Here is a 17,904-nt window from a genome sequence, read left to right on the forward strand (position 1 = left end):
TCTAATAGTGTTTGTTTAGTCAAGATAAAAATTGTGATGCAAAAATTATCATTCCCACTGTATGTGAATCATATTGCAATTGTAATATCTGTCAAAAATAATCACAAGTTGATTTTTTTAACACATTGTGCAGTCCTATCTAAAAAAATGTCCTTGCATGATTGTCAATCTGAAAGAGGTCAAAAGCTGCCAGTGCTTGTGACTGATGATGACTGTTGGTCCATAAAGCTTATGTTAAAAAAAAAAAAAAAAGAAAAAGAAAAAGAAAAAAATTAAACCCCTGACATTTATCACTGCACCTGCTGTTGCTCATCTCTGTGTGCGTGAGCTGGGACAGGAAGCATGATGAGTGAAAGAGTACAGCTTAACCTGGGAAATGGAGCACGTAGTACTCGGCACTCAGACACCAACGGAGCCAAATATAGGCTGCAGGCCCCCTGGCACCATGCACTAGGACTTCTAAAAAGTGGAATATGTAAAATCCAACAGTAAAATTTGCATGCTTTTAGAAGACTTTCATCTCCAACCAGCTTTAAAATGACAGGTGCACAAACACAGCTGAAAAATCTAATGTTGTTGACTGACAGAAAAAAGCTATAGATACAGTTTCACTATATCTAAAAGGACAGAAAAAGGGGAAGCCTAATCGGCCTAAGCCGATCTAAAGCATTTGCATTCATTGTGAGTCAGGAGATGTGGGCAATTTGCATTAAATATTGCCTCAACAGCTGAAATGAGAGCATGCAGCTACTGAGTCTGATTTGCTGTGGAAGAGACCTAACACGTCCTGCTGAGAGTGCCATAGTTAACATGCTGTACAGGCTGGAAGCTGCATTGAACAAGCACTGCTCCAAAAGTAGGTGCATGAGTCACCGACAGTGAGCAAGTGCAGCAGAAGATACTGTGTCACGTTTCCTCTGCAAAGCCTTCGGCAGCAGAAATATTAGAGAGAGAGAGAGAGAGAGAGAGAGAGAGAGAGAGAGAGAGAGAGAGAGAGAGAGCGAGAGAGAGAGAAAAACACTCTCTGACTTGTGAGTCGTGACTTCCGGTTAAAGCAGCCTGCCAGTGAAGACAGGCACGTGTGCACACAACTGCAAGCATGCAGCACGGCCTGCACACACACAGCAGGAGTGAAGGCAACAGCAGCCTGTTAATATGGCGGGGCAGGGAATGCCCGTAATTTGCCTGTGGGGAAAGCTGTGGTAAGAGACATCAGCTGTCAGAGAAACTATCATGGGAGTGCCTGCACACAAAGAGACACACAAAAGCAGAGACACAATGCAACTGCATGTGTAAATGCAGGGGGAGGGGAAGCAGAAGTGTAAAAAAGTGAAAAAAAAAAACAGATGAAGTGTTGCAAGGTGACTGAAAAGGAGAACAGTTAGTACATTTTGCTCAGCAGGAGATTAAAAATCTACCAGCACGCACAGCCCTTTAATAATAATTATTATTATTATTAAAAATCACTGTTGAACAGGTTGATATTGCCTGTAGTTCACTGCAACTAAAATAGAAACATGCTCCGATTTAAAATCATAAAAACAGAAGCAACAGACAGTGGCCACAGGCTGGCCAAACCCCTCTACCTTCCTATGGTCCAGTTCTCCAGACACATGATGCTCAGCTCCATTAACCACCAGACAGCCAGAGAGCACAAACCCAACACCACAGAGGGCACAGTGCAAGTTGCCCATCACAATTTTGCTACTGGTGTCTCCATTGTGGAATAGACTTACAAATCCCTCTCACTTCACTGAGCTAAATGCTTTTGAGCTGCTCTGTTCTTTATCCTTTGCAGTCGCTTCTGCTTTTTTGTGGGATACAGCTCTAAAGACAGATATCTAGAGGTAAAAACTTAGTTGAGTTAATGGAAGTTATGGTCACCTAATGCACTTTGAATGAATTACATGTCGATTTATGTGTATTAGAGGGGCAGTTCACCCCAAAATCAAAAATATATACTTTTCCTCTTGCATGTGCCATTAATCCATCTAGATTGTTTTGGTGTGAGTTGTTGAATTTTGGAGATATCGCCCTTAGAGAATGAATTAATCAATTCATTCATTCAATCTTCTGACCCAGCACTCACACAAACACAGCATTTCAGCATGCTAACCCACTAATATAAAACACACAATACATCAGCATCATCCACATATAAACATAAACATCATTCCAATGTATATTATAATCTCACTCAAATATCACTCCAGGAGGAGACAGCCCTCAATACAAACACATAAGCACAGCCCCATTAATACAAAACAACCACACATTATATTTGGTCCAGTTCATAAACCAGTAATCTATAGTCCATATTAAAACACTAAATTCTGATTTCTGTTTTTCAATTTTTTTTTATTTTTTTTTTGGGGGGGGGGGCATTTGAGTACACCAAACCAAGTACTGTCTACTTCTATTATATTAAAGATAAGGCAGAAGTCTGTATGACGGATATGGTGAAAACTCAGCAACTTTCAACAAAACAATCTAGATGGATGAATGGCACTACAGGTAAAAGAAAAAATATGTATTACGGCTGTCCTGATCCGAAATCGGGGCCGATCACGTGATTTTCAAATGATTGGAATCGAGTGGAAATTATCGGATTTAACCTTACAAAACAACAAGCATGGCCATGTTCACGTTTTAAATTCATCCTGAGGTACAAAGAGATTGTCAAATGGAATGACAATGGCTTAGTTTTAATTTTAATAAATTCCACAACATCAATATTCATTGTTGCACAGACGGACACAACACCATAAACGTCACAATTTACAGCAGGCGGGGAATTCAGACAACATAATAGTAGTGAGCTGGTAGTTAGTAGGCTAACGCAGGGCAAACGTGTCACCTCGGGACAGCAGAAATGTCTGCAGTTTGGAGGTATTTTAACTGGACAGCGAAGGCAGTGCAACAGCCACTTGTAATGTGTGCAAATTGGGCCTTTCGCGTGGTGGAAATGTGGATGTGTTCTCTTTTTTTCTTATTATTAATGCATTGCTGAGGTATCGGATCAGGACTTGGTATCGGCAGATACTCAAAATCAAATGATTCAGACTCGGACTCAGGGGCAAAAAAATGTGATCGGGACATCCCTAATATGTATTCAAGTATTCAAGTATTTTACAGAGTTATTTTCTGACAAAGAAGTGTAGGTGGTGTTACATTTGAGGGATAAACACCCTTAAATAAGGGTTGATTTGGAAACAGTGAAAGCTTTGTCAATTTGTTTGAAGTCCATGGTTAAAATACCACATCCTGTAGAACCCATGTAGCAACCACTCCAACTACTACAATTACTACAACAGAAAAAAATGAATCACACCTTCTTCTGCCTTTTCATACATTACATACAAAAGCTTTATCAACATTTTCAACTCCTTGCTTTCAGAACTTTCCTTCTGTTCTTGCTAAGGCCTTCCTTGTGTAAATATATGTCTTATCTGAATATGGTGGACTAATTCTGAATTCTCTGTGGTAAGAGTGGGCAGTATCTGCATTCAAACGTAAATATTTTGTCATCCACCAAGTTGTCTAATTATTTTTTTCCTGTGCTGAACACTGAGAAAGGATGGCAAGAGCAATGACAAAAAATGCTCTTCTAGGCCACTGACATCAACTCTCCTTCACTGTCTGGCATCAGGCCTGCTGAGTTGTGACTCTTGCAGTAATGTCTTGGCAATCACACTCTACAGGGTGTTTCAGAGGAGCACTCTGGTGCTATACCAGGAGCCAGGACTGAAGATGAGGTCATAATCTGGAAATGCCTCACTCGGTCTTTTCACCAGCTCCTGCTTGTCTACTCCACAGACATGTTGCTGGATGTCAGAGCAGATGGGGCCATGCTCTGGAGCAGTACTTGTCAAGGGTTGATGAGAAATGTTTGGCTCACCTGAAGGCTTTCATCCTCCTTCACCAGCTCCTTCTGGGGGAACAGGTCCTTGGCCTTGATATACTCCAGACTGGGAGGCCCTTCTTCACCCTTTCAGACACAAACACAACGCAGAGATGATCAGTTAAATACTTCTGTCATCGCTGACTGTTAAACTAAATATCAATGATAGTGTATTTTACATACAGACAAACCCCTGGCCCAATGCTGTTTAATAGTAACAATACAAAACCATGAGAAAAACACTGAAAGGCCCATTGCAGAAACGGAAATTCTTTTTCTTTTTTTGGCCTCTAGAATCTAGAAAATTCCAAACAGACTGTTTATGTTCTCAGTGTTTGTGCATTGAACATTCAACAGAGTGGTTAGCCTTTAATGTAAGGTGAATGCCAGATAGGATTTCACAATCTCCAGGAGCTAACTCACAGGCGTCACGTAGGAGATTAAATATTGACAACGAGAGATACAAAATTACCTTTAAATGGGTCACACACAACTGTGTTATTTTAAAATGTTTACCACTCTATCCTAAACTTCATTTCCTTTAATTAATTCATTATAATGCTGAAGAAATAATGCAACTTTTATATATTTATATTCTGTTTGCTTTGGCACAGTACAGGTAGGTATTGCATGTGGAGATGACAGCACTGGGCATCAGATACCAAAAAGCTGTAGACTTTGTGACTGGGTGTTACAGTCTTGTGCAAACAGAGATACTGGGACTTTGTAAAATATTTTACACACTTAGCCAGTTTTGCTTGAGTCATGCTCTGACATTGACTTCTAACAGAGTTTGAACAATTCCTTGCTCAGGTCACTTTTGATCTCCAATGACCAAATGCTTCTATGACCGTGTAAGGGGACCAGCCAGGTAAACTAATTTAATGTTACATTTTCAAGGTTGCTGATAAATTAAACATCCAAATGCAGCCCTATCAAGTTGTAATGGATGGTGGGCTAAAATTAGACTGCAACACCTCAAGAAGCAGCAGAGATGAGAGGAAAGAGGAACAAAGAGGACAGTCAACCCTGTCCTTGCAGCTTTGAGTGCCAGAGTGCACCGAACACACTGAGCAAACACTTTCATCACATGTAGGTCTTACTTCAATCACTAATCACAAAGTAACCGAATCATGACACTGAACAGCATGGTCTTGTCCTGTATTATCTTTTACACATTTGTAAAAACACTTTTTCACTTAATAACTCAAACTAGTCATCTAAAGTGCATTTACATGTATACTAGTATCTAAATTTTGAGTCTTGTCCTGGTTTTGTTCATATTTACGGTGTGATGTTTACACTGAAAATAGAGGTACATATACAGCAGTGTTTCTCTAACATTATTCGGGTATATGATCATGTGCTACACATCCAGACTCTCTCTGTCATTTCTGCTGCGACTCACTGGTTTAAGATGATGAACCCAGTTTGGTTTCTGGCTGCCTGATCACTGCTAGCTTTGCTGCTCTGCTGGATTTGGCTTGTCTATCTGAGCATAGCCGTATGTCAATGCTGGTTCTTAATGAAAACAGTGCTGGAGTCCTGAAGGGGGACCAAAGGGAGGCAGATTTTTTTTTTCATGGATGTACATCTACTGTTTCAAAACTTGTGTCCCAAGTACAATTGACACATGAAAAATGTCATTCATGATGACAGGAAATCCCCTGATGTCTCACCATGCAGACCTCCTGCCATGTTTACAATCATTACATCTGTCATCCACAAGTCTGAACTGGTGATTAAACCACATGATAAGCTATACCACCTATTGGTAACAGATGGAGATTGTGCTCCTACAATGATAACCCCCCTTCTACCAGTCACCAACTTGTCACAATCTGATTTCAAAAGGCACAGAGATCATAGCAATAGTATACTCAGGGCATCATTTATCAGCTTCTCTGACAGAAAAGCTGCATTTACAGAGGATGGACATGAGTATAGACTACAGTACATCTATAGGCTCAAGAATGTGGAAATAGCTATTTGCCAACATGATATACTGCACACTGCAAATGTGTACAAAAAAAAAAAACATACTGCAAACTGCAAATGTGTACAAAAAAAACAAATAAGAAAATGAGGAAGCAAGTGCTAATTACAAATGTGTTGAAAATGTACATAAATTAAAATAGAATATATAGCCTTCCTACAGATTGTGCAATTAACAAATATTTTCATTTCATTATTGATTCATCTGCTGATTACTTTCACAATTAACCGACCAGTCTGTTTTTGTTTTGTTTTTTTAAAGTTTATGCTCATCACTATTTACCAGAGTCCAATGTGACCTTTTGAAATTTTGTCCTTTGTCAAACCAACTGCTCAAAACCCAAAGACTCTTCATTCACAATCATAAGTGACAAAGAAAAGCAGCAAATCCTCACATTCAAGATGTATATATATATATACACACACACACACATATATAAATGTATATATATATATATATATATATATATATATATATATATATATATATATATATATATATATATATATATATATATATGTATATATATATATATACATATACATATATATATATATATATATATATATATATATATATATATATATATATATATATATATATGTGTATGTATATGACAAATCATCGTGATCCAAATCAAAATATGTACGCCCATGCAGTCGACCTGTTGTCACATGTGTAGACCTATATTTCAATTAGTGGTCAATCTGGCAATACTTTTTCCATCAATCAGTTAGTTTTCCATATATATATATATATATATATATATATATATATATATATATATATATATATATATATATATATATATATATATATATATATATATATATATATACATATGGCACACACATACACAAACATACATGCACGCAACCAAACAACTAACTGATTGATGGAAAACTAACTGATTGATGGAAAAAGTATTGCCAGATTGACCACTAATTGAAATATAGGTCTACACATGTGACAACAGGTCGACTGCATGGGCGTACATATTTTGATTTGGATCACGATGATTTGTCATTTTGAAAAAGTGGGTCCCCATAAAAAAGGTTTGAGAACCACTGGTCTGAATAATATGCTGTGAATGCAACATAAAGAACAAAGATACTGAGTATTCCACCAGACACTACTGTAGAACACTGCATTTAAACTTCAAACTGTGGTGTCTCTGAGAAACACAAACTCCAGTCAACACTAAGAGCCTTAGTTTTCTGACTGGCAACTTGTCTGAACTTTTCCAAATCCCTCTGCAATTCAACCCCACTAATCTCTTGACCTTTGGCCTGAGCCAGCCTTCAGCAGCAAGACTGATGAGACAGCTGTGCCTCATCAATTGTACTAGTTTTCACCTGAGAATGAGTGGACCATGACAGTAGCCATCAGTCAGATGTGTCTGGAGAGGGTCAGGTCATTACAGGCGGGTCTCATACACTGTTGCTGGGCAGTCTGAACCGCCAGCCTGGCACAGACTCCACAGCTTTTTTTAAAAGGGAATAAAGTTTATCATGGCCTGCCTGGATAGTGTTCATAAATTACTGGAGACACTTCAGTTATAGAACCTCCCCCTGAGAAATTCAATGCTAATCAGTTGAGAGGAACATGCATTCAGTCTTAACACACATACACACACGTCCTGCATCAATAATCAATCCACTCTCTTGGTTCCTACATGTCCTGTGCTGCACTACCTGGTAGATACTTGGCACCATTTACTCAATTCTCTTATGGAGCAGCCCTGACATTGCACTCCTGAGATAGGCTGCTGGAACACAGTATACTTTAAAAGCAAAAAAAAAAAAAAAAAAATGCTGACAACATTGAAGACAACAATTAGAAGACAACACTGAAGACAACATTAGAATGAAGATACTAAGCCTTAAATTGTTTATCTGACAAGTGATTTTTGACAGTAAGGATGTCATGAGCACTAACTAGGTACCAAGTTGATGACATAATTCTGAAAACATGATGGTACTCACTCTTCCACAGCAGTGATTTTCAAACTTTTTGTGCCAAAGGCACACCTACGGGTAATCCAAAGGCTCAAGCCACACCTGTATTCCTAGACAGAGTTCCTGGAGTGTAGGTGGGGGAAAAAATCAGGTGTTGATCGACCTTTGATGTATCACACACTAATAATTCCCCCATCTGGTATCTGTGCAGACATCTGGGGTTTGCTTAGATGGAAGGTAAAAAATTTGCCTCTGTATGAGGAAATCAGTGTGTACAATGTACAAATAAAGTAAATTAAAAATAAACTAATAACTTTTTGTGGTGTTGTTTATGACAATAATAATGGATGGTTGTCACAAAACCTCAAGGCACACCTGATCTTGCTTTACAGCACACCACTCAGCACACTGTTGGGGAACCATTGTTCTACAGCACTACAGGTTCCAGAGGTTCCAGACATGACAGGGACAGCATAGGCCTATATGCATACAGCCTTTGGCATTTAAAGGCAGACTACAGCCTACGTGTTGTAGTCTGCCTTTAAATGCCAAACACTTGAATAGCAAAAGGAGTAACACATGTAAGTTTGCAACAAGTACAGCTCCACATCTCACTGAAAAGAAAAACATTAAGACTTGTGTTCGGAAGTAGCCTACTTTGTATTTGAGGTGGAGCATTAGGAATTCACAATAAATTCTTAAAAACCTGTATGCAAATGCTGCCATTAAACTTTTCAGACAAAAGGAGGAAACACTTCCAACTTAGTAAAGTACCTCAAACACAGACATCCCCATGGTGAGTGAGTTTAAGTTCATGTTAATGTTACATTACAAACTGTCATCCTTATCCTGAATCACACATTATCAGTATTTTAGTTTAAGACAGCTGGCATTGCTGAGTAGCCAACTATGTTCCATGGTGCTTGCAATGGTTAAATGCTTAAGACTACCATGTTTAGGCAAACGTAATGTAAACACAGATCGTAGTAGAAGGCTGCTGTCCTCACTCCTTACCATTTAGTCTGTGTCAACACAGTTCAGCAGCAGAAATCATTTTTGCACTTTTGCATTACTTTCCAGACATGGCAACATGCTCATGAATATCAAGAATGGCAAAGAAAAACAAGACTGGCTGAAATTTATTATTGCTTTTGGTTGTTTATCTTGGTATTGAATTGAGTGTTGGGAATCATGAAAATTCGATGGCATTGGTATTGATTACTACATTGTGGTATTGTGACATCTCTATTTGGCAGGTTGAAGAGACAATAAAGGACAGAAAATGTCAAGGTGAGTAGCATGAGCAGCATTAAAGCACATGTATCAGTGTAGCAGTGTTGGGAAGAAGACTTGAAGCAAATGAAACCTCTCCTGCAGACAACCTTGATACTCAGCTTCATAAGTCCCTTCACATGGCTGACAACAACTGATGAAGATAGGGCTTAAAACTCTGTCATTACATTCACAAACAAACACAAGCAGTGAGGCACCTCCGTTTTCTGATTTTTTGGCCCATCGCAGTGTGTCCACGACCAGACAGACAATCAGCTTACAGAAGATTAAAGGAAAAGAGAAATGCTCTCACTTCCATCCGACTCGCAAAGATGGAGCACAGCTTGTCCTGTGCCCAACACGTTTTTGCTTCGTCACTGCTGTGAGCCTCCGCACCCTCCCCCCACCTTTGTCCAACCGGCAATCAAAAAGCTTGAGCTGACAGGCATGCGCGCATACACACACAAGCCTCAATGCATTTCTCAAATATTAATGTCACAGTGGGTGACACATGTAATGTCTTGATGACATATATTACCGTAACAGTGATAGTATCGGCTAGCAGCTGACTACACAGCCCTGACATAGCATGTATGTGAGGGGTTCATTTTATTATTAATAAGGTTTAAATCATCTGTGTGAAAATCTGTTTTACAGACATTTCTGCGTGTGTGTGAATGGAAAAAATGAACAAAATGGGCAGGTAGAATAGGTAGAGAGAGTGAAAAAGACACAAGCTCAGTCTTCATGAATAAGTGTCTGGTTGCCATGGATACAACAACCTCTTTTTAGAGTCCCTTTCTCTCTAAAGCTTTTGGAAACAATTTGCTGCCTTTACTCACCAGATTATTTACTTAATCTGACTGAGGCTTTGTCCTAGAGATGTGCAGATTAGAGAATCACTACATGATGCAGAGGTGACCTCCTGAATATGTGAGGAACATGTACTTATGTTGTCCAATTATTTGCTGTAATTTATTCCTTTAAGATTTGAAAAATGAGTCCCAAAGAGGTGTCAAGGAGTTAGAGGAAGGTGTAGGGAAACAGGATGGAGGGATGGGTCAGAAAGAAAAGAAAATATGAAATGGAAAAAACAGCAATACACAGCTGAGTTAGGCAGTGCAGCCTGAGTAATAGGTCAAGATCAAAAACATGGCAGAGTATGACGAATCTTTTCAAATGCACTTTTCTTTCTCGTCCTCTCTCCAACTATGTTAATATTTAATAGACCACCGTGTTCTAAATGATCAGCCCCATTTTAGTCTCATAACTAGGCACTACTCCAACAGCTGAGGAAACTAGACAAGGGCAGAGTTTTCTGTAAGTAAGCAGAATTCATGTGAAATAGTCAAAGTGAGTGACACAGTAAACAGATCTCTACATGTAGGCATGTTTAGGATAATGGTTTGTCTTAAAAAGAAATGCATAAGGGAACATTTACAGGCCTTCTCAAAACATTAGTATGAGCAGCAAAACTTTGTCACATTTTGTAAACACATTTTCATTGAGAAAACAGTCTAAACTAGGTTACAATTCAAAGAGAACAGATGATAAAGCGATTTGATGTTTGTGCAGGTAAATACAGACAGAGATTTAAGCCAAAAGATACTGAAAAAAAGCCCCAAATGCCTGCAACCTCTTAATTAAACACTACTCTATTCGGTTAAAAAAATACAACCTGCTCAGTGTTGTAGTGTTGCATTTTGTTCTCTATCAGGACAATGTGGTCATGACAGCTTCCTCAGTATCATAAATCACTGACTGTGTCACCTGCTATGTAGTTCTGAGGGGTGTGACTGCCTTGGTGCCAGGCAAAGCGAAGACCCAATACCAGGCCCATCACATGTACCAAATAGGGTGCATGAAGGTATAGATCCTAAAGGACATTACCGAAAAAAGCTTTTGGCTGTACTCACACCCTTGATTCATTTAGCTAGTGGGTATAATAGAATCTGAGTCACGGAAAAATCTTAACCAATTCAATTAGGCTTTTTATAGTTCCATTTAGTGCAGACAACATATCGCAGAGGGAGATAAACATGATGTATTGGAGATAGAAGAAACGGGCTGGAGATGTTTTTTCCATAGTCACAACAATTGTCACGATGATGAGAACTTAGCACAACACTGCAGCTCTTCCACAGGAGAAGACTGACAGAGCCATGGTCCACTTCAGTAACAGTGGACATGGATATAAATTATACAGACAGAGACGCAGGAGAGGAACTGCCGACTCAGCTGCACCACAGACATATTAAAGAGACATCATAAATTGTGTAGAGCCTGGCCATGTCTGGTCACAAAGACATGAGAAGAGGAACCAGGAGCTGCACTCTTTCCGTTCCACCTGGTAACTTTATGACCAGTGCTTTCTCTGGAAGAACCCGTGCACTACGTTAATTTACAGCACAGTTTCTCTGGAATTGAAAGTTGAGTTTTCCCTATATTAGCATGTTGTTGATTGTTAGCATCACATTGTACAATGCTAAAATGCAAGGAATCCTGTCTAGGTACAATAGGTATGTGCAGTTAATCTGTGCAGGGAAGCACAAGACACTGATCTCCAGTGGTATTTCTAGTATCATTTTCACAGATTACTATTAAGTGTTATTACTACCTATTTCTAATGTCTGATCATTTTTAAACATGCTAGCAGTATGGCTCTCAGGATGTCTATGACGGTCTGTTAGTCATGCCACCACTTTGGTTCAGACATTCATGGTCCCCAAATGATGAATCCCAATGACTTTTCATCTAGAACCACTAGCAGTCTTCTACTGGGTTGGCAAAAATGGTGTATTGATATTCTTAGTTGTGATATGATGAATTCGATGAGGTACATGTGTATGTTGGAGTGAAATGTCTTGAAAACTTCTGAATGGATTGCTGTTATACTTTATACACATATTCATGTCCCCTTAAGGGTGATCCATCCTCTGGTAGCAGAGAGTGCAGGGACAGAGGGGTTGTTTAGTTGAATATATGTTTATCTAGCCTGCCTGAGTCACTGATCCTTTATTTGACCAAGTTAGAATCTATGGCCCTGACCATGGCTCTGAAATATCAGTAGCTTAACTATGCTGTGTACTGAAAAATATATGGTGCTGTCCATGATGTTGAAGTAGCAGATGTAATTGTAATTCAATTTTTTTTGCTGACTCCCTACCTTCTGTTAGTTTTGCCTTGGATCTAAATATTCTTGTTCACCAGTCAGTGAACAACACAAATCAGTTCCACTCCCCCTGTTAAAAATCAACAAACTGCCATCATCAGGCCAAAATCATTTGTCCTAGACTTGTGATCAAATACTTTCAAAGCTTAATGACATTTCCATCAGCCTCAGGTCTACTTTGCGTTTATGCTAATTTGTAAATGTAAGCATCCTATCATGCTAAACTAAGATAGACAACATGGTAAACATACCTACTAAACATCAAAATGTTAATATAGCTACTGTGATCATGTCAGGGTGCAGATCTCAGCATTTAGCTGAAATCTCTGCTGTGCCAGAGTACAGGCTCAAATAGTCACTTGGATGGCTTAAGACTCAGTATTGTTATGAAATGTTTAGCTTTATATTACTGGCTTTTATATCTATGTTTTTACTAAATATACAAAGCTATACAAATGAGCACTACATTTTCAACCTTAATACATATAATTTGGATGGAAATTCTCCACGTTACCACACTCTAGTTTTGTCAGCCTTTAAAATTACTGCAAATATAAGAATATGATGAATGTTTTTGCAAAGTTTGGAAAGTCTAATATTATATTTAGTGGACCGATAATATGGGATGGCTTGCAGGTGAATACCCTGTTTATTTGAAAAGGAGACTCTCAAAGTTAGCAATTAATAGGCCCAGCCAGTGGATTGGACATTACTGAAAGGTCAGAGGTTAACTTGTGAACCATCAACTAATTTAGACTCAGGGACATGAGGCTAAGACCACACAGTGTTGTTCCTAATCCATCAACCATTTCCCTGCTCTGTCTCTAGAAGCAAACTAAGACAAACACCTGTTCTACATCAGTCATTGTCCTATATCCCCTCTACATCCCACTACCACAAACTGCTCAATGCAGGTCCTCTACTGCAGTGAGCACACTTCAGCACTCTTGGGCTAGAACAGTGACGGCACAACGTGTTCCCTCTCGGCAGCACAGACACATTTTACACGTCTTACTCCTGACAGGCCCTGTGTCTCCTCCCTGCCAATCAACATCCAGCCAGCTCAAAGTCCTCCATGCAAACTGAGGTGAGTGATGAGAGTAATAAAGGTAGCATTTCATCATCACTCACATGAGAAGATACTGAGGTAATTCAATTATTTTGTATGTGGAGTGTGGACTCATAACCGCAGCGCTCACGTGTGTCGACCAACACCCCCACCCCCCACCCATTGGCCGGCAGGCACACACAAGCAGGCGAGTTAGGGAAGGGGAGGGCTTTGATACACACCCATCACAAACCAGACTCGCAAACAAAACCCAAATAAAAGCCTTACAAAGGACTTACAAAGCAGTTGAGCATGGAGCAGGACACCCTTCCTGCGAGGCTCATGTCGAGGAGAGGCAGGGCTGTGCCTGGATGACACGCAGCCTATAGAGCAGCAGCACGACCAGAGCACGAGGAGCCGGCATAACCATTCTTCTCCCAGCCGGAGCCTCTCCAACCCTCGTCCACTCCGAACCCCTCTGCCTGCCGCCCCTCTGGCTCCCCCACCACCTTTTGCACGTTCCCCCTTCTCTCAAGAGGTGCTGTGGGATAACACGCCAGAACTCTCATTCAAGAACCCACCCCACCCCCCCCGCCGCTCCCAGAGTGAGGAGAGAGAGCACGCTGGTGTCTGAAGACTGTTGCACCGCTGAGAGAGAAGGGCGGATAGTCCATAAAGACACAAACAGGAGCAGCGATCCACACGATCAGCTGAGGTAGAACTGAAGAGAAAGCAAAAGTGATGAAGTGACTGCTGCAGATGTAACTGTAGCCAACAGATGGGGGGAAACTGCAAGAGGAGAGAGAGCAGCAGAGAAAGAAAGACAGAGGGAACTGCCTGATGCTAAGCTCCACCCTCTGCATGCGCATCCACCTCCCTCTCTCACATTCACATGCTCACATTTCTCCCCCTGTCTCCCTCTCATCTCTTACTCCTCCCCCACTCCCTCCTTGTTCACCCTTCACCGACATCTCCTAATAAATATGCTTCTCCCTCAGCAACGAGGCGGTAAAGCCTAGAGCGTACCACTGGCATCCAGAAGATGCTCCGGCTGCCATGCATACACCATCTGACATCAACTGCACACACTGTAGCCTACTAGCTGTATGCACGGGCTATAACACTAAACACCAGTCACACACACAGACAGCACAGAGAGACACCCTGTCCAGCGGTTGGACAGCGTCCCATCACAAAACCGCTGCACTGGCAGCAGTTGATCTAGTGAGGAGGCAAATATGTGGCAGAGGACAGAGGAGGGAGGGTGTTGAGGAGAGTGAGCCTATGCAGAGATCTCCAGTGACACAGCAATCTACAAATTCTTCCTCACATGTCTCTGAGTGTCTTCTTTGCACCGTCCAAGTACAATGCATCTTTGCAGTGACCAGCACTCAGATGCAGCATCTTTCCTGTACCTTAAATCAGACAAGGTCACTGGATGTATGGTGTACACAGTATCACGTATATTACAGGGGGGGCACCCTCACCCCCCTTTACGCCAGCCTCCTCCCTGGGAAAGTCGTGACAGCCCCTCGCCTTCAGCTGTATGACCCCACATTATGTAACACGTATAGTACACGCAGCATAGGCTGGATGCACAGCGCAGCCCTATTAAAATAGGATTAATTTTACTGAGCGAAGTGCTCTAATGTATTTATAACATGGTAGAGCCTCATGGTGGAGGATGAATTTTCACAGGGGTTGAGGTAATTGTAATTATTTATTTATAGTCAAGTGTAATCCATGTAAAGAAACTGTCCAAACCAAGTACATTTTTCCTCCTGACACCAGTATTTGGAGGTCTGATAATTTGGATCTGGCTCAAAAAAACATCTTTCAACTGCAGAGGGACCTGCTGCCATTAATACTTCTTCATGACTGCCAGAAATAAAAGCCCATTGGAGGGCTGTTCTGCTGGCTGTACTGGTAGAAGTGGGCACATATTTTAACTCCAGGCTAACAAAGACTCAACACATAAAATTTCTCTTAATTCTAAATATCTATGAATTTTATTTAAAAAAAAAACAGCTATCAGCAATATTCAAAACCTACACCTTCATTAAGAGTACATGCAGTGCAACAAAAATGACACTGATACTGAACTAACGAACAATTTGGGTTTCTGCTGGAATAAAAATACAGATACCACGGTAACAAATACAGGTCACCAGTAATAATAATCCAGTACAGATATATGTTACAAATGACAAGGGTGTAGTTATGTAACAGCATTTCAGCATGTTATTCAATCTCATAGCTTCAACATATTTTCCCTGCACAACCATCAGCAGCTGCTGCCACATTACCTACATCAAAGCTTCAGCTATTGGAAATAAAAACTGAAACTTATTGTGTTTGATTTGAAACAAATATTAGCAACTTAGTGTTCACACCACAGATGTACTAATTTTATGCAAGTTTGGTTGAGAAAAAAAGCTGCATTTTAATATCCTGCTTCCATTTTAGAAAGCATGCATTCAGCTGCAAGCATTTCACCAGTGTGAAAATTGCTCATTTTAAGGCAACCATCAATATATTGCACACTTACTTGTTTCTAAATCATTATATTCCTTCAAATTTAGCTTTTGAAAATAAATGTCTATTTTATACAGAGTGTATAGATCCAAAGTCACAAACGTCACCATTGTAAATGCCTGCCCAGCTTTATGTTTAAACTTGTATCTTTAGTATGTCTATGTATTAGAGGGGAGACCTTTGTGCTGCAGGAGGCATGATGCATTGCACTAGTGTGTATTATGTTTTCCATCTCATCAGGTAAATGGACTATAAAATACACTTCCACAAATGAAGCAGAACCTTACAAAGATAAATTTTCATGTCACATGGTAAGCCTGTGACTCATTACATTTATTTTCCTTGAGTGAAATTAAGAAGTGAAATAAAGCATTAACTTTTGCACCTATAAAGCATTATGCATCGCAGCTTAGCCCAAACTTACCAGCTATACAAAAATCTCTTACATGCATGTTTAATTGAAAATCAGTGCACAAATGCCTGTGTGAGCTGTCATTGTAAGAAACAGTATACACTACAGTGTAGAAAATATGCCATTTTCTCTGTCTTGTGATGTTGTGTGACAGAAAATCACTCAGTACTTCAGTCTCAAGTGTTCATGTCTGGCAAAATCCCAATGATTAAGACTTCTCATATTCCCGACAAGTGCAAGCTCATCAAGTTTGTTAGTGAGGGGGGTGTTTCCATGAGATCAGCAAGACTATATCTTTATTCAGACTTCCAGTATAACCTCAGTAAGTATACCATTCAAAATGAACTGTGTTTAGATGGATCATAATTTGTGCTATAGTTTTAACAGTCAACCTTCAGTAAAACTCAGGCTTTGAACTCATTTCCCAGGTATCCATAAAGAAAACCAAAAACTGGATGCACTTTGTTAGAATTTCAGAACTCTGCAGCCTAATTTAAGATGAGTGAGTCCCCAGTTCAGACACTGAACTTTAAATCTGCCCCTCGTCCTGCCCAGCTCCACCCAAACCAGCCACAAAACTGAGCACCAGATTTGGCCTCTTGTGTCTCAGGTTTTATTTTAGGAAAGGAGGGCAGCGAGTCACCGACGCAGAGTGTCAGCCTACATGTTGACACACAGCTATAGAAGTAGGATATGAATAAGACATGAGGTATTAGAGGGGTGTCTAGTGTCTACTGTATATGGAGCTAAAATCTATTCAAACTCAGAAGATTTTGTGTTTCAAATGTCTGTACACGCATATACTCGTTTGTGCATGCATTTTGCAATTTAGAACCATACAAGCCATAATCTTTAACTATTGTATTGTGGCTAAAATGACTACGTGTTTTGTGACAGTTAGCTGTGGTGACTGAAAAATTTAGCTTAATATGATGCATTAAAAGCAATAAAATGCAAACTGTCCAATATACTCACTACAAGTCCTCCACCATATAACTCTTTTTTCATGTCTTTGCTTGGCTGCCAGACTTCCCAGCAATAAAGACATTTTTTTAAGTACCACAGGCTAACAAGCCCCTGAATTTGGTGACCAAGGTACTTTTGTAAAAACAATACAGAAAAGACAATTAAGCACAACTTAACACAGCCTTCTTCAAGGGAAAATTTGGCACTTTTCATGTGGAGTTCTCATGTTCACAGAGCTGTGCAGCAGTTATTACGGGCAAGTTTCTGATGCATATCCCATTATGACCACCCTAGCCTTCAGCTATTACTCTGTTGGCCAGAACCAAGAATTATGTGACAAAAATACTCCTCCAGCACACCCCCTGGCCATTGACATAGACTAGAAATCCATGCTGAAATAGCCTCTAGTTGTTCTTTAACACCAGTGACATCACTGGGACATCACTGTGCTGGTTGTACAACAGATTTTGGAGCATTAGAACTCTTTCAATGGAGCATGCTTCAAATAACTACATTAACCATCAACACTGACTGGACAGCCATATGAAAATTGCCTAGGTTTACCTTTAACTGTCACACTTGTGTTGCTCACTTTTCCCATGAATTGTGATGTGTTTTTTCCTGAAGGTGTTGGCCTCTATCAT

The 17,904-nt window shown here is 40.0% G+C and overlaps 1 protein-coding gene across 6 annotated transcripts in view; it reads right to left on the bottom strand.

Moving 5' to 3' along the window:
* Nucleotides 1-17,904, bottom strand: part of mtmr4 (myotubularin related protein 4) — a 74,864-nt gene that overhangs the window by 32,724 nt on the left and 24,236 nt on the right. For 4 of the 6 annotated variants that reach the window (XM_084730446.1, XM_084730444.1, XM_084730443.1 and 1 more), the window contains exon 3: nucleotides 3,899-3,988. In XM_084730446.1, coding sequence (XP_084586572.1) covers nucleotides 3,899-3,988 — 90 coding nt within the window. Of the gene's footprint in view, nucleotides 1-3,898; nucleotides 3,989-13,646; nucleotides 13,839-17,904 lie in introns of those variants that run through there. The other 2 variants (XM_084730441.1, XM_084730440.1) reach the window with 1 other exon arrangement.

This window comes from Lutjanus erythropterus, chromosome 11 (genome assembly GCF_056507025.1).
Source record: "Lutjanus erythropterus isolate fLutEry1 chromosome 11, fLutEry1.hap2, whole genome shotgun sequence".
NCBI classification, from domain to species: domain Eukaryota; kingdom Metazoa; phylum Chordata; class Actinopteri; order Lutjaniformes; family Lutjanidae; genus Lutjanus; species Lutjanus erythropterus.